General features: G+C 52.0%; 3 protein-coding genes across 21 annotated transcripts in view; 2 read left to right on the forward strand and 1 right to left on the reverse strand.

The window, feature by feature from the left end:
* Window positions 1–1,571: 1,571 nt before the first annotated feature.
* LOC129470517 (chondroadherin-like) lies at window positions 1,572–4,483 on the reverse strand. Its single transcript, XM_063628399.1, has 2 exons — window positions 3,622–4,483; window positions 1,572–1,682 (listed from the first exon to the last, which is right to left on the reverse strand). Exons 1-2 carry the CDS (start codon window positions 4,393–4,395, stop codon window positions 1,572–1,574), a joined length of 885 nt encoding a protein of 294 aa, XP_063484469.1. The 5' UTR covers window positions 4,396–4,483.
* LOC129470033 (medium-chain acyl-CoA ligase ACSF2, mitochondrial-like) lies at window positions 4,171–10,190 on the forward strand. The gene is made up of 7 exons (XM_063628284.1): window positions 4,171–4,220; window positions 6,578–6,685; window positions 7,918–8,128; window positions 9,215–9,356; window positions 9,444–9,554; window positions 9,749–9,817; window positions 10,052–10,190. The coding sequence occupies exons 3-7, from the start codon at window positions 7,986–7,988 to the stop codon at window positions 10,100–10,102; spliced, it is 516 nt and encodes a 171-aa protein (XP_063484354.1). The 5' UTR covers window positions 4,171–4,220; window positions 6,578–6,685; window positions 7,918–7,985; the 3' UTR covers window positions 10,103–10,190.
* Window positions 10,191–13,477: 3,287 nt separating this feature from the next.
* Window positions 13,478–22,063, forward strand: part of LOC129470016 (radical S-adenosyl methionine domain-containing protein 1, mitochondrial-like) — a 36,746-nt gene continuing 28,160 nt past the window's right edge. For 3 of the 19 annotated variants that reach the window (XR_010118117.1, XR_010118119.1, XR_010118118.1), the window contains exons 1-4: window positions 13,668–14,252; window positions 15,113–15,317; window positions 17,326–17,691; window positions 19,965–20,114. Coding sequence is in view for 7 of the 19 variants with exons in the window: in XM_063628949.1 (XP_063485019.1) it covers window positions 13,795–14,252; window positions 15,113–15,317; window positions 17,326–17,691; window positions 18,585–18,706; window positions 18,925–19,099 (1,326 nt within the window). In the remaining 12 variants the exon portion in view is untranslated. Of the gene's footprint in view, window positions 14,253–15,112; window positions 15,318–17,325; window positions 17,692–17,876; window positions 17,941–18,558; window positions 21,197–22,063 lie in introns of those variants that run through there. The other 16 variants (XR_010118115.1, XR_010118116.1, XR_010118121.1 and 13 more) reach the window with 16 other exon arrangements.

Consider the following 22,063-nt stretch of genomic DNA (forward strand, 5'->3'; position numbering starts at 1 on the left):
TCTCAAGCGATCCTCACACCTCAGCCTCCTAAGTAGCTGGGACTACAAGTGCATGCTACCATGCCTGGCTTTTTTTTTTGAGATAGAGTCTCATTCTGTCGCCCAGGCTGGAGTGCCGTGGTGTGATCTTGGCTCACTGCAACCTCTGCCTCCCGAGTTTGAGTGATTCTCTTGCCTTAGCCTTCCAAGTAGCCGGGATTACAGGTGTGTGCCACCACACCTGGCTAATTTTTGTATTTTTAGTAGAGACGGGGTTTCACCATGTTAGCTAGGATGGTCTCGATCTCCTGACCTCGTGATCCGCCCACCTCGGCCTCCCAAAGTGCTGGGATTACAAGCGTGAGCCACCGCGCCCGGCAGATGTTTGGTATCTTAACTAGTTTTTGATCTCTTCCACTAAAGGGATTGCTTGTTGAACGTTGTTAAGAATGTAAGTACTGAAGGCAAACTGCCTGCGTTTAATTTTGTTCTGTCCCTTGCACCCTGCCTGGCTTCAAATCCTAGCTCTGCTTAAGTTCTTTTAAGGGGATGATCTTTGAGCAAATGTCTTAGCAAATGTCTTAGCTTCTGTTTTCCCAAGTAAATGGACACAATAGTTGCTACCTTGTGAAAGATTCATGTAATTGACCAGCATTTACCAAGTAGCATCAGTGTTCAGTTTCAGTCACTGGTGATCTGCAGTTGGACTGTGAGGGAGTGTTGGGGTTGGGGGTGGTGTGTGTGTGTAGCACTTAATTGCACGCAGAAAGGAAAAGATACTTTTGATAACGGAGAGGCAGCTTTTCTCTGCTTTTGTGTCAAAAGGGAAGAAGGGAGTTTGTAGAGGGAAACGAATTCTGTTCAATATTAAGCTTTCTTCCTCAAAATCAGAGGTACATAGAATGTGTAATAATTTACAGAATTTCTAGACTGAACCTATCTGATTTTTTAAAATTATTTTTATTTTTTCAGGTTGAGACTGAGCTAAAGTTAATCTGTGATGACTTTCTGGATGTACTGGACAAACACCTCATTCCAGCAGCTACCACTGGCAAGTCCAAGATTTTCTACTATGAAATGTAGGTTCTATACTAACAATTAACAAGTGTACTTCAATAATTTTAAACACTCTCAGGAATAAATGGCTTTGTTTCTTTTTTTTGACATTTCATATTTTCCTTATTAAATATAACGAAAAATCCCACAGAAATTAACTGAGGAGCCTCTAAATATCAACAAAATTGTCACTTGGTAGACTAGAATTAAACAAGCAAGTGGTTCCAAGAAATGGCACAAGTGTATTAATCATAAAATAAAATTTCTACATGAAACATTCAGCCAGCACTGTAAAATGTGTGGCCGTTTGGGGGAGGGGAATGAGATAGGTCCCATGAAAGCAAAAGAATATAAGTAAGTAAAGCAAAAGCTAATGCATTTTTATAATAGCCTGACCATCTTTTTATTCCAACATTAACTGTCCTTCTAACATTAAACAATTATTTGTAAATAAAAGTTGGAAACCTACATAGAAGAAAGTCATGATTCTAAAAAGGTCAACTTTTAATCTTACATTTTCCTTTCTAGTATAGAACCTACATTTCATAATAGAAAATCTTGGACTTGCCAGTAGCAGCTGCTGGAATTAGATGTTTGTCCCATGCATCCGGAACGTCACCACAGATTAACTTTAGCTCAGTCTCAACCTGAAAAAATAAAAATACATTTTAAAAAATCAGATTGTTTCAGTCTAGAAATTCTGTAAATTATTACACATTCTATCTACATCTGGTTTTGTGGAAGAGAGCTTAGTATTACAGAGAATTCGTTTCCCTCTCCAAACTCCCTTCTTCCCTTTTGACACAAAAGCGGAGAAAAGCTGCCTCTCAGCTATCAAAAGTATCTTTTCCTTCCTGCATGCAATTAAGTGCTAGACACACACCACCCCCCACCCCAGCACCGCCTCACAATCCAACTGCAGAATCACCAATGACTAAAACTAAACACTGATGCTACTTGGTAAATGCTGGTCAATTACATGAATCTTTCACAAGGTAGCAACTATTGTGTCCATTTACTTGGGAAAACAGAAGCTAAGACATTTGCTCAAAGATCATCCCCTTAAAAGAACTTAATAAGCAGAGCTAGGATTTGAAGCCAGGCAGGGTGCAAGGGACAGAACAAAATTCAAACCCAGGCAGTTTGCCTTCAGTACTTATATTCCTAACAATGCTCCCCACAGTCCCAGGGTCCCAGGACTTTCCCCAGCTCTGTCCTCACTGCTCCCCCACTGCCAGCCAGACGCTATTTGTCAAGCCACCTTGGTGGAGTCTTTGGCCAGGTTGGACGGCTCCAGAGGAAATGTTCTATTGGTGCCCACACCTTTGCCCAGGCGCCACAATTCCTGTCTGGCCTCCCTTGCCCCAAAACAGCCCCTGATTCTCTGCTCTGCTGCCCACTGAAAGACCACTCTGGCACTGGTGGGCCACAGGAGACTCCAACTTCAGCTGGGGAGAGGCAGGACTGAAGAAGGGCAGGCTTGAGCAGGCTCCTTCCACCCAGACAAAGGTTAGCTGCTGCCCAAGTGAGATTCTGCCCACATCTCCACGCCCGCACCCTTTCCTGTGGCCCACATTGAGGTGTGAAGGTCTCCAGTAACCAGACTCTCCTCTACCTTGTGGGCCCCCACCCAAACCTCCTGGCTGAAGCCCCTGTAACAGGGTGATTTTTCCAGTCCCAGAGAAGGGATTCTGCTCTGATCCAAGGTAGCCCCAACCTGGCCAGACACGGCACCCCAGGGGAGAAAGGAATGAGTGAGGATGCAGACAGAAGATGGGTCTAGTGACAGGGGAGGGCAAGGGGCAGTTAGCAGTCTGGAGACACTGAGTCATGCCAGTCTTCTCTGTGGAGAGACACCTGGGGTCTTGTGCCAAGGATTGACAATAGTGGTTTTGCCTTTGACCCTTCATGGAGCCCATGGGCACGATGCTTGCATCCTGGGGGAGCCCTTGGTCCCATGCCTACTGAGCTGCAATGGACTTGAGAATGCAGTGAATTGTGTCTGTGTGGATTGGGCAGGGCCATCCACTGGGGCCTCTATGGGGCATGGAGAATGTCTTCCTCAGGCATTTGCTTCCCCTCACTCCCCAGTCCCCCACTCCCCCTCAGCACACATGCACAGCCCCCACCAGGAACAGGGTCTCTTTGTGGGCCTGATCTGCCCAGCTCCTCTGGAAGGCTCCTCAATAAACAAACCTTCCTTTATGGGGTGGTAGGTTTACTGGAGACGGGAAAAACAGCAGAGGAGGGGTGGAAGAGCCAACAGGAAGAGGTGGCTGCTGCTCACAGTTGGGGGTTTGGGAGCACTGGAGATGGCCCTAGGGGGCCATTTGTGGGGCCAGGGCAGCCCCACTCCTTTTATATGTAAGAATCCTAGGAGGGCAGTGGCCGAGACTGGCAGCAGACAGGGATGAGGGTAAGGATGTGACAAGCTGAGGAAGGGAGGTGGCAGAGCTGCTCACCTTGGAGATAGCCAGAGGGACAGGGAACCTGGGGACAGGGGATGGTGCCAGCTGTGGCCCTGGCTCCTGGGGCCTCCAGGAAGTGAAGAAGGAACCAGGGCAGAGCCCACAGCCAGGAGCTCACCTTCTCCAGGTTGGTGTTGTCCAGCCAGAGGGTCTCCAGGTATCTGCCAAAGGACTGGAAGGCATTGTCCGGGATGCTTTTCAGGGGGTTGTGGGACAGCTTCAGCTCCTCCACCACCCGTAGCTTGCTCAGGGCAGCCGAGGGGTAGCTGGACAGCTGGTTCCTGTCCACGTGGAATTTGGCGAGGTTCTCCACGTCGTCCAGGACGCCGGGCTGCAGGGAGCTCAGCGCGTTTTCCCACAGGTACAGCCAGCGCAGGTCCTTGGCTGCCTGGAAGGCGCCTGCGCGCAGCTCACGGATCTTGTCGTTGTTGAGCTGCAAGATGAAGAGGTTGACCAGCGGGGACAGCAACCCCCGGGGCAGCTCAGTGACCTTGTTGTGGTCCAGGTAGAGGTAGGTCAGCTCGGTCAGGTCGTCGAAGGCGCCTGCGCGCAGCACGAGGATGTCGCTATGGGACAGGTACAAGTAGATAAGCTGCTTGAGGCCGCGGAAGGCACCGGCGGCCACCTCGCGGATCTGGCAGTGCTGCAAGTGCAACGACACGAGGTTCGGCATGGCTCGAAACGAATTGGCAGCCAGCACCGGGAAGTTGTTGCGCTGTAGGTTGAGCAGCTTGGTCTTTTCTGATACCTTGGGGATCTTCTGCAGCCCCACCTTGTCGCAGATGACGTGCTGCAGGTCGCCGTGGCAGTGGCAGTTCTGGGGGCAGGCGGCCAGCGCCGGCAGCAGACCAGCCAGGAGGCCGAGGCCGAGCAAGAGCATTGGGCGGACCATGGCTGGGACGCCTGGGGCCGGGGCTGGGGGCAGCAGCGGCGAGTCCTGGGCGCTGGGGTCTGCCGCCCTCTTTATGCGGTGGCCCTGACCGCAGCCGGCAGCCGAGCCAGCTCCCACGTGGAGCATTGAGGCCACTGGGCTTAACTCGCTCGCGCCCAGAGATGCGCCCCCGCCCTCCACGGGGAGGGGGGGGCCCTTCCCCCAGCCGGCGACCGTGCATGAGGGGGTGGGACCGTGGCCCCCCGAGCCCCAGCTCCAGCCCCCTGCTCTCCTATGCTGATCCTCTGCCTACCGCCTTTCCCGGGGCTTTTCTGGGAAGGGGGAATGGTTATGTCTGGAGCCCCGAGTTTACATCGGAGAGAGGGAGGCGTTCCCTGAACTTATTTGTTTGCTCGAGTTTGAGCCTCCACGCCGCACCATCCACACACGCTCGGCCGGGTGCCACGGATGCGAGGCGGGAGGAAGCGGGGCCGGACAGCCGGACGCGTCTCCCTGCGGTGGGCCAACTGGCGGCGCTTTAATGGGGCGCTTGTGCGGCGCCGGCCCAGAGTGAGAGCCGCCCCGGCGTCGGGCTCCCACTTCGGACTCGACGCGCCGAAGCTGGCCCTGGGGAGACCCGAGCTCCTTCCCCACCCTCGGGCGCGCCCCCACCCCTCTCTCCCAACCCCGCTTGCCTTTCTGTCCCCGGCGCCCCCATCCCCTTTTTCCACCGCTGAAGGCTAAGCAGAAAAGTGGGAAGTGGGGGAGAGTGGCCCACAGGAATGGCAAACACACCTGGAAACCACAGGCCACAAGCACAGTCGCACCATCCCTCCTCCTTCATCGCCCCGAAATATCTCCATCCCTCATCCCCAACCCTAGTGGTCAGGACCCGCCCCTGAGGGGTCTCAGGGTGGTGGCTGAGTGGCGCCGAGGTGTACTTGGCAGAGGCCACATTCGGGCAGTGGCCCCAGGACTGTGAGGACGGGTGCGGGAGTGGGTGGGGCAGGTCGAGGGACCAGCCCTGGACGGCTCTTGCTGCCAGACCCTAAGTTCTGTGGGCAGTCCCACCCCAGCCCGCCAGATTTCTGTGTGCCCACTTGCCAGCCACGATGTCCGGATTCCTGTGGAAAGGGGAGGGTGAGCAGGCAGGGTCACAGCTCTGGCCTCAGGGTGAGCTCCAAGCTGCCTGGCACAGGATATTGTCTGTGATGAGGGGGGGAAGGAGAAACCAGAACCCACATTGAACCAAACCCCAGCCGTGCCAGAGCCAGAGCAGCTGATAGGGGGGAAGCTTGGTGCAGGGAGGAGGATGGATGAGATCTGGTGTCCGTTGATTAAAGGGGACCTAGGATACGGGGTAACCAGCCTCTCTTCCCTTACCCAGTACCCTCGTGTTGCGGCCTGGTTTCCAGGGCCTGCCCTTTTCCCAAACCTCTCTGCCCCTTGCCTCTAGGATAGGGGAGTCATACTTGGCCTAGACCATTCCTTGATGGTATTTAGGCTTCTCCAAGGCTGGCTTCTGGTTTTTCTGTTGCTCAGGCTTTCCAACCACTGGAAATGGGGGAAGTGGTAGGGGGGCGGGTACCACTGGTTTTTAAAATCACTGCTTAGGTTGATTTTTATGTTGACGGAAATAAATTCACAGGAAACTCTCCAGAGCTTGGGGGACACCTGCCCCAAGGCCAGGCACTTGTTCAGGGTTTGCAGAATGCAGGCGTGGGGTTGTGTCTGTGCCACTCCTAGCTGGGCCAAGGCAAGCTGGCTTTCTCATCAAGTTTATGGGGCCTTCAGCTTGGAAGGAGGGGCAGGGGATGTGGCCTGAAATCAGGAAGGTGGAGTTAAGGCAGCCAGGGGATGGGGGGAGAAGTGTGGGGTGTTGGTAATACCGGAGCCACAGGCATAGACAGGTGGCTGCTCCAGGGAAACGGGGCACTGAGAGAGCTCCAGCTGGAAGAGAATGGTGTCCCTGCTCTCAATTTTCTTTCAGATCTGGGGCCCTGCAGAGATCTAGTCTGCTCACTCCCAGCATCTCTGCCTCCTGACCCCAGGCCCCTACCAATGATGTCTCTGTTTCCACCATTCGGCTGCCCTCCACTTTCCCTTTTCTTTTATGAATTCCTTCCCAGTTCCTCAGATAGCTCACCCGATTCCTCTGCATGTGCTGAAAGTCCTCTTCAAACACCCTTTCTGGACCCTCTAGGTTGCTTATGGAGCCACAGAGAACAGTCCCGTGACATTCGCGAACTTCCCTGAGGACACTGTGGAGCAGAAGGCAGAAAGCGTGGGCAGAGTTATGCCTCACACGGAGGTAAGCCCCTGACCAAGACTCCGAAGTCCCACCTCCCGTCACCCAACTGGGGTGCACCCAGCTGGGACATCTGTTGCTTTCAGTGAGAGAGTCAAATGGCTCACTCAGGATGCCTAGAGCTCCCCAGCAGCAGGGGCATGCTAGGCCTGGCCCGGAGTGTTCTCTGTGGGCTAAGCATGAAAGGGGAAGAGCTGGAACAGTGGCTGTGAGCGGCTGCCAGCTGAACTTCTCCGTGGCCTCCCTTCCTGTCTGAGGTGTGTTTTTGCCAAGCCCACTGTCTGTTTCAGGGCAGCCAGGGTAGCCTCAAAGAGGAGCCAGAGCACAGAGAGTTTTCCTACACAGCTTCTTTTCCGCCGGTGGTCCTCACCTCTCGCTTTAGCAGAGTTCCTCTTCTTGCTTGGCGTAAACGCTTCATTTCCCAAGCAGCCTATCCCTTTGGGGGGGTCCCTTTGCCCCTCAAAGGTTGCCCCAGAGTGCATCTCAATCTCAAATGCCTAGCCATGCCTCCTTTCCTGCTCCAACACTGGGGCTGTGCCAGCTGGCTCCTGATTTCCCTGCACCCTTCTGCTCCCGCCCCTGGGGGAACGCTGCACCTGTGCACAAGCAGCTGCTTCTCCTGGGGCTGACCACTGTCCTGGTGTGACTCTGCCCTGCCCTCCCACCAGAGCAGCCATGTACCCAGGGATTGAGTAGGGATGTGAGCCCCCTCCCGTTTGTGCTACGTCTGCACTGCCACTCTCACTAGGATGCCCACCTGGAAGGGAAACAGGGGCGGGTATCACTCACCCCATTTCACGGACACAGACGCTGAGGCACACAGAGGCTCAGCTTTCCTTGGCATGGTGGCCATGGCTCTTTTCTCTACCAGGCTTTCAGACTCTGCCTCTCCTATTCACAAGATGTTGCCATGCCACCCTCTTTGGCTTATTTGCTGCTTAATGGGAAGTAAGAGGCGACTCCCTTCTCCTCTGCATGGTTGATAATTCTTCAGCTGGCTCTGCAGTCCACAAACCTCTTTGTCTGCAGCAGCTGCCTGCCCGCTCTGTTTCCTCAGCACTCCCAGCCTGGGACTCAGCTCTTCTTTCATGCCCAGCTCAGGTCTCTGACTGGCTTTGGGTCGACTCTAGCCTTTGTCTCCCTTTTCTGGATGGGGATAAGCAGAGCCAGGGGGCCTCATTCCAGGCGGTTGGGTTGGGGGGTTGGGGGCAGGCAAAGCTCTCTCCATTTCCAAGGACCACCTATCCTGAAGCAAGAGGATAGGAAGCCCCATCCTGAGGCCATCCTGTCCCAGGCCCGGATCATGAACATGGAGGCAGGAACGCTGGCAGAGCTGAACACGCCCGGGGAGCTGTGCATCCGAGGGTACTGTGTCATGCTGGGCTACTGGGGCGAGCCTCAGAAGACAGAGGAAACAGTGGATCAGGACAAGTGGTATTGGACAGGGTGAGAAGACAGGGCGGGGTGGAGGCTCTGGCTGCTGAGGGGAGGCTGGAGGTCTTGAGGCTTAGCCGGGGACATTAACCTGGCACCGTGAGGATGTGGGTATCAAGATGAACCCTCACACGCTGGAGTCTTAATTTCCAAAATGTATACGGTGGGGATGATCATACATAGCACAGAAGAAAGCAACTGGGTCATCACCCTACACCAGCAGCTGCAAAATCTGAGTCCAGATTCAGTCGCTCATTTTTTAGCTCAGCAAATTGTTATTAGAATTCCTTATGTGCTAGCACTGTTCTCACCGCTGGAGATCCACAGGAAAATAAGATGAGAAGGATCTTGCTTTTTGGAGGAAGACAGATGATGCCCAACATCGATAAATAACACCAAGAAAATAGGCCAGGCGCAGTGGCTCACACCTGTAATCTCAGCACTTTGGGAGGCCGAGGCGGGTGGATCACCTGAGGTCAGAAGTTTGAGACCAGCCTGGCCAACACAGTGAAACCCCACCTCTACTAAAAATACAAAAATTAGCCGGACATGGTGGCGGCATGCGCCTGTAGTCCCAGCTACTCTGGAGGCTGAGGCAGGAGAATCGCTTTAACCCAGGAGATGGAGGTTGCAGTGAACCGAGATCGCGCCACTGCACTCCAGCCTGGGTGACAGAGCAAGACTCCATCTCAAAAACAAACAAACAAACGAACAAACAAAAAACACCAAGAAAATGAAATAGGGTTATAGGAGAGAAAGTGGCTGTGGTGGGGAGGGGAGCTTCCCTTAGGCTGAGTGGACAGAGAAGACGTCTGGAGATATTTGAGCTGAGACCTGGAAAGAAGCCAGTCATGAAAAGCATGTGTATAGATGTGTTGAGAGAGAGAGAATATGTTATAGGTATTGGTTGGTTTTGCCTGCCTCCCCTCCCGTTACTAGACTATTAATTCCAGAGACTGTGTCTTGTTCCTGCTATGTCTCCCAGAGTCTAGAGCAGTGGAAGACACATAGTAGCTGGTCAATAAATGTTTCACGAGTGAGCAGGCAAGTGAGTGAACAAGGCAGAGATGACAGGTTGCCCCTGGGCTTTCCTTACAGAGATGTCGCCACAGTGAACGAGCAGGGCTTCTGCAAGATCATGGGCCGCTCTAAGGATATGATCATCCGGGGTGGTGAGAACATCTACCCCGCAGAGCTCGAGGACTTCTTTCACACGCACCCGAAGGTGCAGGAAGTGCAGGTGAGGCACCTGGCTCAGGTGAGCCCCCAGAAACAAGAAACACACGTGAACACGGTGATGTCTGATATTTTTCTGTGGCCCTGGAAGGTGGTGGGAGTGAAGGACGACCGGATGGGGGAAGAGATTTGTGCCTGCATTCGGCTGAAGGATGGGGAGGAGACCACGGTGGAGGAGATCAAAGCTTTCTGCAAAGGGAAGGTGGGAGCCTCCGCCCAACCAAGCTGATGCTGCTCGGTTCTTTGCTCACCCACTCCTCTGCCAACCAGCCTGGGGTGGGGATTGCTCTGCCCTTGACGAAGCTGACTCCCGGCCAGGCCAGCCCCTGGTCCCCTTCCCATACCCCTGTGAGCTTGCCCAGCCTCACGCCTTACCTCCCTCCCTCTGGTCTGCAGATCTCTCACTTCAAGATTCCGAGGTACGTCGTGTTCGTCACAAACTACCCCCTCACCATTTCAGGAAAGGTGTGTAAGGTGGAGGAGACTGGGGAGGGCAGCCTGGGCTCTGGGGCCCCACAGGGCCCCACCTCTGTTTCCTCCAGCAATGGGTGTGGAGAGGCTGGCAGTAGGGTGACCAGGTCACCTAATCCTGGTTTGCCTGGGGACTTTCCCTGTTTTGGCACTAAGAGCCTGAGAAACCCCTTATTCTTGGGTGAACCAAGACAGCTGGTCACCCTAACTCCTTTTTCTTTCCTCTAGATCCAGAAATTCAAACTTCGAGAGCAGATGGAACGACATCTAAATCTGTGAATAAAGCGGGAGGAAGAGTCCGCCCAGGCCCTCCTCCTGTCCATCCCCCACATTCCCCTGTCTGTCCTTGTGATTTGGCATAAAGAGCTTCTGGGGTTTTTTGGCCTCTTGCTGGTGGGCTCTCTTGGCAGCTACTACGGGATGGAGAAGGGAAGACACTGAGGGAAACTAGCACTTTCAGACCTCCTATTCCTTGTCATTGAGAGTGCAGAGCACCTTGATGTGGATTATATACTTAATTTAACCCTCACCCTTGGTATCCCTTTGAGATACCAACCCATTTTTGTTGTTGTTGTTGTTGTTGTTGTTTGAGATGGAGTCTTGCCCTGTCACCCAGGCTGGAGTGTAGTGATGCAATCTCAGTTCACTGCAACCTCTGCCTCCCAGATTCAAATGACTCTCCTGCGTCACCCTCCCAAGTAGCTGGGATTGCTGGTACCCACCACCACACCCAACTAATTTTTGTATTTTTAGTAAAGGCGAGGTTTCACCATGTTGGCCAGGCTGATCCTCAAACTCCTGACCTCAAGCAATCCGCCTGCCTCAGCCTACCAAAGTGCTGGGATTACAGGCATGAACCACTGCGCCTGGCCCCAATTTTTTATTTTTAAGCTACTCTAATTTAATTCTTTTTCACATTGTTGCCAGATTAGTCTAGCAAGAAGTATTCTTTTTTTATATATATAACAGCTTGATTGAGATGTAATTCACATACTCTCCAGTTCACTCCCCCTCCCCCATTTTCTAGAGACAGGATCTCATTCTGTCACCCGTGCTGGAGTGCAGTGACATGCTGGAGTGCAGTGACATGACAGGATCTCATTCTGTCACCCGTGCTGGAGTGCAGTGACAGTGCAGTGCTAGAGTGCAGTGACTCACTGCAGTGACATGATCATAGCTCACTGCAGCCTCGAACTCCTGGACTCAAGCAGTCCTCCCACCTCAGCTTCCTGAGTAGCTGGGACTGTTGGAATGTGCTACCATGTCTTAACTAATTTTTAAACGTAGAGACAGGATCTTGCTATGTTGCTTAGGCTGGTCTAGAACTCATGGGCTCAAGCAATCCTCCTGCCTCAGTCTCTCAAAGTGCTGGGACAATCCACCATTTAAAGTATAGAATTCAGTGGTCTTTAGTATATTCACAAATATGTGTAACTATCACCACAGTCAATTTTAAATATTGTCATCACCTAAGAAAGAAACCCCATACTCTTTAACTATTATCTGCCATCCCCCAGCCCCCTTCCTCCCCAACCAACCTCATTTTTATTTTTTATTTGTTTTGATTGGTGAACCTGGGGCATCCCTAGTAGGCAGGGCCAGATAAAGCAGGTTGTACTTTGACCCAAGAAATAAAAACAGCTGGGTTCCAAAAGGCACATAGGTTCCCAGTTCACAGGAATGGAAACTTGCCTCCTGCCTGCCCCCTTACCTCCCAGCGTGCCTGCCCCCTTACCTCCCAGCGTGCCTGCCCCCGTACCTCCCAGTGTGCCTGCCCCCTTACCTCCCAGCATGCCTGCCCAAGGCAGCAGCAGCCTCCTCTTGACTTTTTAAGAAATGAACATAGGTGTAAGGTATTTTCAGTACCAGGCTCTACGCTAGGTACTTTCACGTTATTTTCTCTCCAAATCTTCCCAACAATCCTTTCAAGTAGCCATTGGTCCCACTTCATGAATGACCCAACAGAAACTCAGGGAGGTTCTGTATCTTGCTCAAGGTCACACAGCTGGATCAGAACCCAGCTGTCTGTTAGGCAGGTTCACTGCACACTGGTTACCAACTTGTCAGAGTCCAGTGAGGCAAACACCCACAAGTTACATAATGCTGAGTCCAGCGAGGCAAACACAAGTGACATGCAACGTGTTTATTACCTATAGGTAGGCACTAAGGGACAACAGAAGGCTGGGATTCATTTGGAGCTGGACCCCTAAGGCTCAGGAAAGCTGCTGAGGCGGATGGGGGATGGACTGCTATCTGCGCATGGCCGACTTTGTTTTTGTTGGTTTGTTTGTTTTGAGATGGAGTCTCGCTCTTTCACCCAGGCTGGAGTGCAGTGGTGTGAACCCCGGGATTCAAGCAATTTTCCTGCTTCAGCCTCCCTGGTAGCTGGGATTACAGGTGTGCACTACCGTGTCCAGCTATTTTTTTTTTTTTTTTTTAGTAGAAACAGAGTTTCGCCATGTTGGCCAGGCTGGTCTTGAACTTCTGACCTCAGGTGATCCACCTGCCTCGGCTTCCCAAACTGTTGTGATAACAGGCGTGAGCCACCACACCCAGCCAGCTGGACTTGTACTGAAGCTGAGGGGCCCCAGAAACCAGCCCACCCTGTTTTTTGTTTGTTTGTTTGTTTGTTTGTTTGTTTGATATAGTCTCACTCTGTCTCCCAGGCTGGAGTGCAGTGGCGCCATCTGGGCTCACTGCAACTTCCGCCTCCCAGGTTCAAGCAATTCTCCTGCCTCAGCCTCCCGGGTAGCTGGGACTACAGGCACGCACCAGCACACCTGGCTAGTTTTTTGTATTTTTAGTAAAGATGGGGTTTCACCGTGTTAGCCAGGATGGTCTTAATCTCCTGACCTTGTGATCTGCCCGCATCGGCCTCCCAAAGTGCTGGGATTACAGGAGTGAGCCACTGCGCCCGGCTTCTGCCCTGGGTTTTATACCCTGGGGCCATGTGACATGTTGGGCTGAAGTGCTGAAGGACATCCTTTTTCTAGAGGTACTGGAACAGAGCATGGCTGTGCTGGCCAGTCCTTCCTTCCCTCAGGATGTTGCATTCTCTGCACATTCTACAGTTTTATTTATTTATTTATTTATTGAGACAGAGTCTTTCTCCATCACCCAGGCTGGAGTGCAGTGCACTGTCTCAGCTCACTGCAACCTCCGCCTCCCAGGTTCGAGGGATTCTCCCTGCTCAGCCTACCATGTAGCTGGGATTACAGGTGCCCACCACCACGCCTGGATAATTTTTTTATTTTTGGTGGAGACGGGGTTTCAGCATGTTGGCTAGGCTGGTCTTGAACTTCTGATCTCAAGTGATCTGCCCACCTCGGCCTCCCAAAGTGCTGGGATTACAGGCGTCTACAGTTATTCTTGAGAACTACAAGCAAGAAAGGAGGGGAGAACCAGGTCAGTTCAAGGCCACTGGGAGAACTGTCATGCACCGCCTGCCTCTGAAGCCCATGATGTTTCTGCTTTGTGGGACAGTTGTTCAGGTGCCTGCTTCCCCAGGCCTTCCCCTGCGCCTTCCCCCTCTCTCCTGCACACACCATCTGACTGTCCTCCCAGCACGTACACCTCCAGATGCTTGGGTTGGCCTGACCCAAAACAGCCTACTCTCCCGGCCAAGCCAATTGCCCCTGGGATTTTCTGCTCCTCCGAGATCCCGTGCATAGCCCTGGTGGTGGCTCATGCCTGTAATCCTTAGTTATTCTGGATGCTGAGGCAGGAGGATCGCTTGAGGCCGAAGAGTTCAAGACCTCCCCTCTCCCAAATATTTGTAAATGAAATTAAAAGATCCAGCCCCAGTGTCTCTTCTGCCCTACTGACTCCCACACTCTTACAACAGATGACCTCACAGCACGGAGGCACACGGCTCCGGTGTCCAGCAGGCACGGAATTAATACGTCTTGCCTGTCCTGGCCGGTTGGCTTGCCTCTCTCCTGTCAGAATGCAACCTGGCTTTATGCACCTAGATGTCCCCAGCGCCCAGTTCTGAGCCAGGCACATCAAATGTCAAGGAATTGACTGAACGATCTAAGAGCTCCTGGATGGGTCCGGGAACTCGCCCGGGAACAAGGTGCCAAAAGGCAGGCAGCCCGCCCCGCGGCCTGGGGAAAGAACCGACAGGCGGCCGCGGTGAGCGCCCGGGCGCCCGGCAGGTGGCGCCGCAGCCCCGGGCCCGAGCCCTCTCGTCGCGCGGTCACGCAGCCCCTCTTCCTTCCGCCGGCTGCGCACTCACAGTGATCCCTGCGCGCCTCTCCTGTTGGGGTCCGTGCCCCGCGCTGCGCTGGGCGCCATGGCGTTCCCCGGAGCCCGGGCCCGCGTCTGGGCGGCAGCAGCCAGAGCGGCCCAGAGGAGCCGCCGCGTGGAGAACGCAGGAGAGTCCCCGAGTCCTGAGCCTGCGGGCCGGCGCGCGGCGCTTTACATACACGTGAGTAGGGGCGGGGGCGGAGCCCACGGTATGTGGCCGCAGCCGTGGCTGTGACCGTGGCGGTCCAAAACCCAGGTGGCGGTTTGTCACTCTGTGAACCCGCCTGCCGTGTTTCCGTGCCCCCGTACGAGGTCTGGGATGGGACCTTGTGCCTTGGCAGGGAAATGAATTGGTCCAGAAACCTGAAGTCTCTCCTACTCACCGGCTCGGTGACTCTGACCAAATGGTTCAAATTTCATAACAATTTTCCTCTTAGCAAGACAAATTTTTTTTAAGAGCGGTGTTCTGATTCGGTAGCTGGGAAAATGGCCCATAGGAAAATTGTATGAAACTTATGTGATCCCAGAAAGAGCTTGGGTTGAGTTCCTTCCTGACGTCTGCTGGTTGGAAGAGGCAGCCTAACAAAGGAGTGAGCCTCAGTTTTCTCACATTGAAGTGGATGTAATCACCCCAGTGCGACCTGCCTTGGGGAGTTGTGTGGCTTAGATGTCCTAGCTACTGTGGAAGGACCTCGGGATAGGGGTGGGGTTGGGGTTGGGGATGTGTGCTACTGAACCCTGGAAGTGGCCAGGGCAGCTCTCACCGCGCACGTGCACTCACTGCCCCCAGTGGCCTTACTGCGAGAAGCGCTGCAGTTACTGCAACTTCAACAAGTACATCCCTCGCCACGTGGAGGAGGCTGCCATGCAGAAGTGTCTGGTGACCGAAGCGCAGACGCTGCTGCGGCTCAGCGGGGTGCAATGGTGGGTAGTGGGGGCTGTAGGCAGCGTTTTGGGAAATATTTGGAGGAGTGGTGGGGGATAGGTGCAGGCAACCCAGAGGGCTCCCCCAGGTCTCATTTCTCCATCCTCTTTCCCCAGGGTGGAGTCTGTGTTCTTTGGTGGGGGGACCCCCAGTCTAGCCAGTCCCCACACGTTGGCTGCTGTCCTGGAGGCGGTGGCACAGACAGCCCACCTGCCTGCAGACTCGGAAGTCACATTGGAGGCTAATCCTACTTCAGCTCCGGGCTCCAGACTGGCAGAGTTCGGGGCAGCAGGGGTCAACAGGTTGTCTATAGGCCTCCAGGTAACCCATGGCACCCACCCCATCCAAGTGCACCCCGCCCTTCAGTGCCATCTCCTCTTTGGTCACATTCATTCACTGGGCAAACATTGATTGAGCACCTTCTGGGTGCCAGGGACACAGTAGGGCCTAGTGCGACACTTTTGTAACTCCTTAATTGTCTGCTGCTGTCATAGACCACAAACTTTATGAGAAAGGGATCAGGTGTGGCTTTTCTATTTCGAGCACTTACCATAGTGCCTGGCACATAGTAGGTGGTCAAAAAAGATTCGCTACATGACTGGAGACACGGGGGATGCAGACATGTAGCCAAATTATTGCAGCATGGTAAATGTCACCTGTAAAGGGGGTCTCTATAAAAGGCTTCTAGAGTACAGCCTGAAGGGAGGTCACTCTGATGAAATCACTGAAACTTCTCTGGAGGAGATGATGTTTGAATGAAGAGGAGGAGTTCACCAGGTGAGGGGGTGTGGAGGAAACGACACAGGACATGGAAGAGCCTGGCATGTTTTGGGGGAGCTGTGAGTCATTCCTTGTGACTGGAGAGGCTGGAGACAAGGCTGCAAGGTAGAGTCCAAAACCTTTGGTGCCTACCAAGGAGTGTGGGTTTTGTCCTAGTAATGATAGGGAGCCATTGAAGGTTTTTAAGTAGGGAGAAACCTAGTCCTCTCAGGTTGACCTCTGATATTTCCGTAGGACTTCCGGGTTGTGGGCTTTGTTCTGATGGAATATGCTGACAGAAACACGTCACTTCTAAGATATTCTTACCCCAAAGTGCATATCTTGAATCTAATTGTCAGGAAACCCTGAATTAAGAGACTTTTACAAAATTATTATGGTAAGAACAGACAGCACGAGATCTACCCTCTTAACAGGTTTTTAAATGTACAGCACTGTTAACTATAAGCACAGTGTTATACAACCAATCTCTAGAAATTATTCATTTTAAATAATTCATTTAAATAATTGTAATTCGTAAATAATCATAATTTATTTAAATTCATTAAATTCTTCATGTTAAACAACTGGCCTGTATTCTTCAAAAATGCCAGTGTCATGAGAGACAAAGAAAGGCTGAGAATCTAAAGGAGACAAGAGACAGCTGAATACAATGTGTGGCCCCTGACTGGGGAAGAAGGAGGAAATTACTACAGTAGATGTTATTGGGACCGTTAGCCAAATTTGAATATGACAATGTATTATGTAATGGTGTTGTGTCAGTGTTGCATTTCCTGAACTCTGTAATTGGATTGCAGTTATGTAAGAGAATGTCCTTGTTCTTTAGGAAATACCTAAGTATTTAGAGGTTAGGGAGTATGATATCTATAACTGCTATTCAATATAGTGGCCACTAGCCACAGACTAGTGAGCATTTGAAATGTGGTAAGTTAAGTTTAATTCACTTAAATTTAAATAACCACATGTGGCTACTACCTATCATATTGGACAGTACAGATACGAACATTTCCACCATTGCAGAAAGTTCTTTTGGACAGTGCTGGTTTATAATTTACTGTTAAATGATTCAGCATAATAACAGGTATGTATGTTTAAAGAGAAACAAGTATGGACAAATGGTGAATCTAGATGAAGGGATTTTTTGTGATTTTCTTTCAACTTTTCTATAGGTTAGAATTATTTAAAATTGAAAAGTAAAGTAAATAAAGACTGTTGATTTTGGAGTCAGACAGTCCTAAATTCCAGGTCGAACTTTGCAACTGTATGGCCTTGGGCAAGTTACTTAACACCTCTGAACCTCAGTTTTCTCATCTGTAAAATAGAACTAATATTGGAGGGTTACAAAGATTAAATTAGACACCACATAAAAGAGCTTGGCACATAGCGACCCTTCTGTGAATGGCAGCTGTTGGTGCCAGCTTGACCTTGCCCCTCCTGCCTTCCAGCTGCCTGCCACATGCTGCGTTCTCCCTGTATCTGTGTCTACAATGGGGTGAGCGTTCTTGTCTCTCGCTGAGCTGCTGGTATGCTTACACCCACCCTCTTTTCCCAGTCCCTAGATGACACTGAGCTCCGGCTGTTGGGACGGACGCACTCGGCCTGCGATGCTCTGTGGACGCTGGCAGAGGCCCGGCGCCTCCTTCCCGGGCGCGTGTCTGTGGACTTGATGCTGGGGCTGCCGGCACAGCAGGTGGGGCCGTGGCTTGGGCAGCTGCAGGAACTGCCGCACCACTGTGATGACCACCTCTCCCTCTACCAGCTGTCCCTGGAGCGGGGCACCGCACTCTTCGCCCAGGTGCAGCGGGGTGCCCTTCCAGCCCCTGACCCGGAGCTCGCAGCTGAGATGTACCAGAGGGGCCGGGCCGTTCTTCGGGAGGCTGGCTTCCACCAGTATGAGGTCTCCAACTTTGCCCGGAATGTAAGTTCTGGGGCTGATGGCTGGAGGTGGAGGATGGGCAGACTGCAGTGTGACCGGGGCATTGTGACCTTCTGAAGAGAAGGATCCTGGCTGAGATGGTGGGACATTCTAACCTGGGGCCCCTTACCTGAGTCAAAAACGAGGCCCGCCCTCTTCACTCTGCACTATTTCCTCCCTCCCCGCAGGGAGCGCTCAGTACCCACAATTGGACTTACTGGCAGTGTGGTCAGTACCTTGGCATTGGGCCTGGTGAGTCCCGTGAACTACAGAAAAGATGACTCAGGAGAGGAATGTCATGGCTGTGTGAACTTGGGCCACATTAACCTCTCCAAGCCTCTATTTTCTCATATGTAAAATGTGGCAAAAAATAATACCTCCCTATAGAACCGTTGAGCATGAATTGTAAGGGGCTTAATGTCGCACCTTGCACTGTGGTTCTCAGCCTTTAGTGTGTATGAAAATCTCCTGGAGGGCTTGTTAAAAGCCAGGCTGCTGGGCCCCACCCTCAGAATTCCCAACTGGACAGGGCTAGAGGAGAGCCCAAGAATTTGTATGTCTTGGCATTTTGGGATAGATGATTTAAAAAAAAAAAAAGAAAAAAACAAAAAAGGGCCTGGTGTCACGTGCCTCTAATCTGAGCTACTTGGGAAGCTGAGGTGGGAAGATCGTTTGACCCCAGGCATCCAAGACCAGCCTGGGCAGCATAGTGAGACACCACCTCAAAAAAAAAAAAGAAAGAAAGAAAAGAAAAAGAATTTACATTTCCAGTGTGTTAGAGGCAGTTGCTCCAGGAACCACATGATTTAAATCTGGTAAGCACATAGCATTAACACCCATTAATGTGGGGATGGTTGTTGATGTTGTCAGGGGCCCATGGGTGATTTATGCCCCAGGGGGCTGGAGGCCACACCCGGGAGGCTGGGATCCAGACACTGGAGCCTGACAACTGGATGAAGGAGGTGATGCTGTTTGGCCATGGCACCCGGAAGCATGTCCCCCTGGGCAGGCTGGAGCTGTGAGCATCCAGGGGCACAGGGCTCTCCCCCAGGGTCCCCATACCCCAAGACCACCTCTATTTGTACATCTTTTATTTCCTGTCTTGCCCTGGCCCCTGCCTTGCCACATACTGTATGGTCCCTGTTAGCCTCTTCTAAATGCATCCCAGTGTAGAATTTGGAGAATGGGAGGAACATAGGCCTCCTCTCTAAGACTCCTTGATGATTTTTCTTTGAGACTGGAGGAAGTTTTGGCCCTGGGGCTACGCACCGATGTGGGGATCACTCACCAGGTAAGGACTTGGGATTCTTGCACACCACTCCCTCCTAAGTCTTGCAGAATCAATGCCCCCTCCCTGCCACCCCCCCCCCCACACACATATACTTCCAATTTCTATGAGATTGGCAGCTAGAAGTGGGGCCCGGGTCCAGCTGAGGCCTGATGGGCAGAAGCAGTGAGCAGTGGTGCATAGCTAAGAACCCTAGACCAGGGCTGCGGAGACCCAAGTTCCAGCCCTCGTTTTACTGCAACCTTGGACACAAATCCTTTCACCTCTCTCAACCTCAATTTTCTGAGCTCTGTGAAGCAATAGATAGATAAAGGGTTTCCACTTGTTTTTAGGGAGCACCGAAACCTCTCATAGGAAGCACAGTAGATAACGATCAAGCAAACCCAGAGCTGCTTTGGATAAAGCAGAGCCATAAAGCCCTGGCTAGAGCTGGCTGAGAGGGGAGGGAAGAGAGGAGGCATAGAGGAAGGCCTGGCTTGGCTGGAAGCTGGGTTCCAGCCTCAGTGGAACAGGAGTGAAGGTGCCCTCCTCCCTGCTGGCCCATTGGCCTGGTTCTGGTTTCACGCATGTCAGCTGCTGAGATCTCCATGCTGGACTGGACCCTCCCCCACCTCTCACCACACCCCAACTACATGGCCCAGAGTAGCCAGGCCAGCTCCCCACCTCTGACCCTCTGGCTTCGCCAGCACTGGCAGCAGTTTGAGCCCCAGCTGACCCTGTGGGACATGTTTGGAGCGAACAAGGAGGTGCAGGAGCTGCTTGAGCGGGGCCTACTCTAGCTGGATCACAGGTGTGTTGGGGGGTGCTGGGCAGAGGGGGCTGAGGCATCCCAAGGAGCCCTGACTGCAGCTCTCCACAGACCCAGGAGAAGTGAGAAAGACTGACTGGTAAGGAGGGGCCTGCAGGTGCTGGGGGCTTGGCCCTGCTGGGGGATGGGCTTGAAATTGGTAAGATGAAGTAGTCACCTTCAGGCCTCTTGGTTTTCCAGGGGCCTTCGGTGTTCCTGGGAGGGTCTGGCTGTGCTGGACTCTCTCTTGCTGACCCTCCTGCCTCAGCTCCAAGAGGCCTGGCGGCAGAGAACCCCCTCCCCTGTGCCAGGAGGATGACAAAATGTTCCTGTGTTCCAGGGTAATGCCAGGTGGGTTTTGAGAGCTGGGTCGGTACTGCAGACATCTCTTCTGCATTGTCGGGTGCCGTCTCTGCTGCATGTGGTCATTGCCCAGCCCTGGCATCCCCAGGGGAATGGCAGCAGTGAGGTGGATGGGAGGACATTTCTGGTCGGGGAACTGGCATCCCATTCAGCTTCTCGGGACTCACAGGCCAGCATGTGTTCCATGGCTGGGAATTGCCTACCACTCACATCAGCTTCTATTTACCTTTTTGGCATCAAATAATGGACAGTGTTTGGAAATCTTTCTGTAGGCAACTACCTCCCCAAGAGAAGCCTTCCTTACTTTGGAGTAAGGTCCTAAGACAGCTGGATGAGTCAGGAAAACCATGTCCCCTCTAGGTATTATTAATATAAGCAGGAAGGGATCTACTATAGGAATGAAGTATTTATAAAACCACTGAAAAGGATAGAGAAGTGAAAATTGGAGAAAGCCAGTAGCAACTGTCAGAAATCAGCAACGTGCAGGAGGCACAGAAAACTCCTGCTGATGGTCTCAGCTTCCAGCAGCACAAAAGCAGATGATGTACTGGAAAGTGCTCAGAAGATGCTACAAAACCTCATGCCTACTGTCTGCCACTGCTGGAAAAGGAATCATGGTTTCTAGACGTGCCTCTCATTAGTGGACTTTAAAGCAAATCCTGGCTGGCAGGAAATTCTGAGGAATATAGTTCTTAGGCTTCCAGCCTCTACCATGCAGGAGAGAACACAGAAGGACTGATACATGTTGGTGGATCCATGTATGTGTCCAGCACAGCGGCCTGCTGGACTCTGAGAACTGGGAAAGATCAGAGCAAGCCTTGCCTCTTATCTTCGGGAAACCAGAATATGTTTGGGGTGGTAGGAGCCACGCAGACTCTCCTGAGTCCCCTCACTGACTTCCTTCCCTCTGTGCCTTTCCTTTGAGAGTGAAGGTGGGTGGAGTTGACCAGAGAAAGGGGAGAGAATTCAGGAAAGACCCAAAGTGTTTGTAATTCTTCTTTGTCCTTTTACCTACAGAAATGGTCACATGGTTCTATTTAAATAGCCTAATAAACACATCTGGAGCCTGTCTTGACTGTGGTCCTCTCCTTTGAGCTCCTTCCTAGAGCATGGAATCCTGATTTCAGGACTAGAAGCTTAGCCTAGGGCTGAGATTCCTTCCCCCACTCCCTACATTTTATTTTGAAGGATTTCAGACCTACAGAAAAGATGAAAGAATAGTTCATTGGAGGCCCTATAACCTTTGTCTACTATGTAGCTGTAAAGTCTGGAAATAGGCAAATATTCATAATGCCATCAAGAACATCTTCAATCTATAGAAAAATATGATAGGCCAGACGGGGTGGCTCATGCCAGCACTTGGGGAGGCCAAGATGGGAGAATCACTTGAGCCCAAGAGTTTGAGACCAGCCTGGGCAACACAGCAAGACTCTGCTTCCAAAAAATTTAAAAAAAAATAGTTTCCATACTTTGTGATTACCCTATAGATTCATCAATTGTTAATTTTTGGCCACATTTACCTCATCTTTAGATGTCTGTATAATTTTTTTTCTGAATAATTTAAAAGTTGTAGACATCAGGCCGGGCACAGGGACTCACACCTGTAATCCCAGCACTTTGGGAGGCTGAGGCAGGTGGATCACTTGAGGTCAAGAGTTCAAGACCTGCCTGGCCAACATGGCAACACACCTTCTCTACCAAAAAAAAAAAAAAATACAAAAATTAGCTGGGCGTGGTAGCATGCGCCTATAGTCCAGCTACTCGAGAGGCTGAGGCAGGAGAATCGCTTGAACCCGGGAGGCGAAGGTTGCAGTGAGCCGAGATTGTGTCACTGCACTCCAGCCTGTGACAGCGAGGTGCCATCTCAAAATAAATAAATTCATTAACTACATATCATCATTATAATTTTAGCCTTTCTCCATTAAAAAAGAGCTTTC

Source organism: Symphalangus syndactylus, chromosome 20 (assembly GCF_028878055.3).
Source record: "Symphalangus syndactylus isolate Jambi chromosome 20, NHGRI_mSymSyn1-v2.1_pri, whole genome shotgun sequence".
Taxonomy (NCBI): domain Eukaryota; kingdom Metazoa; phylum Chordata; class Mammalia; order Primates; family Hylobatidae; genus Symphalangus; species Symphalangus syndactylus.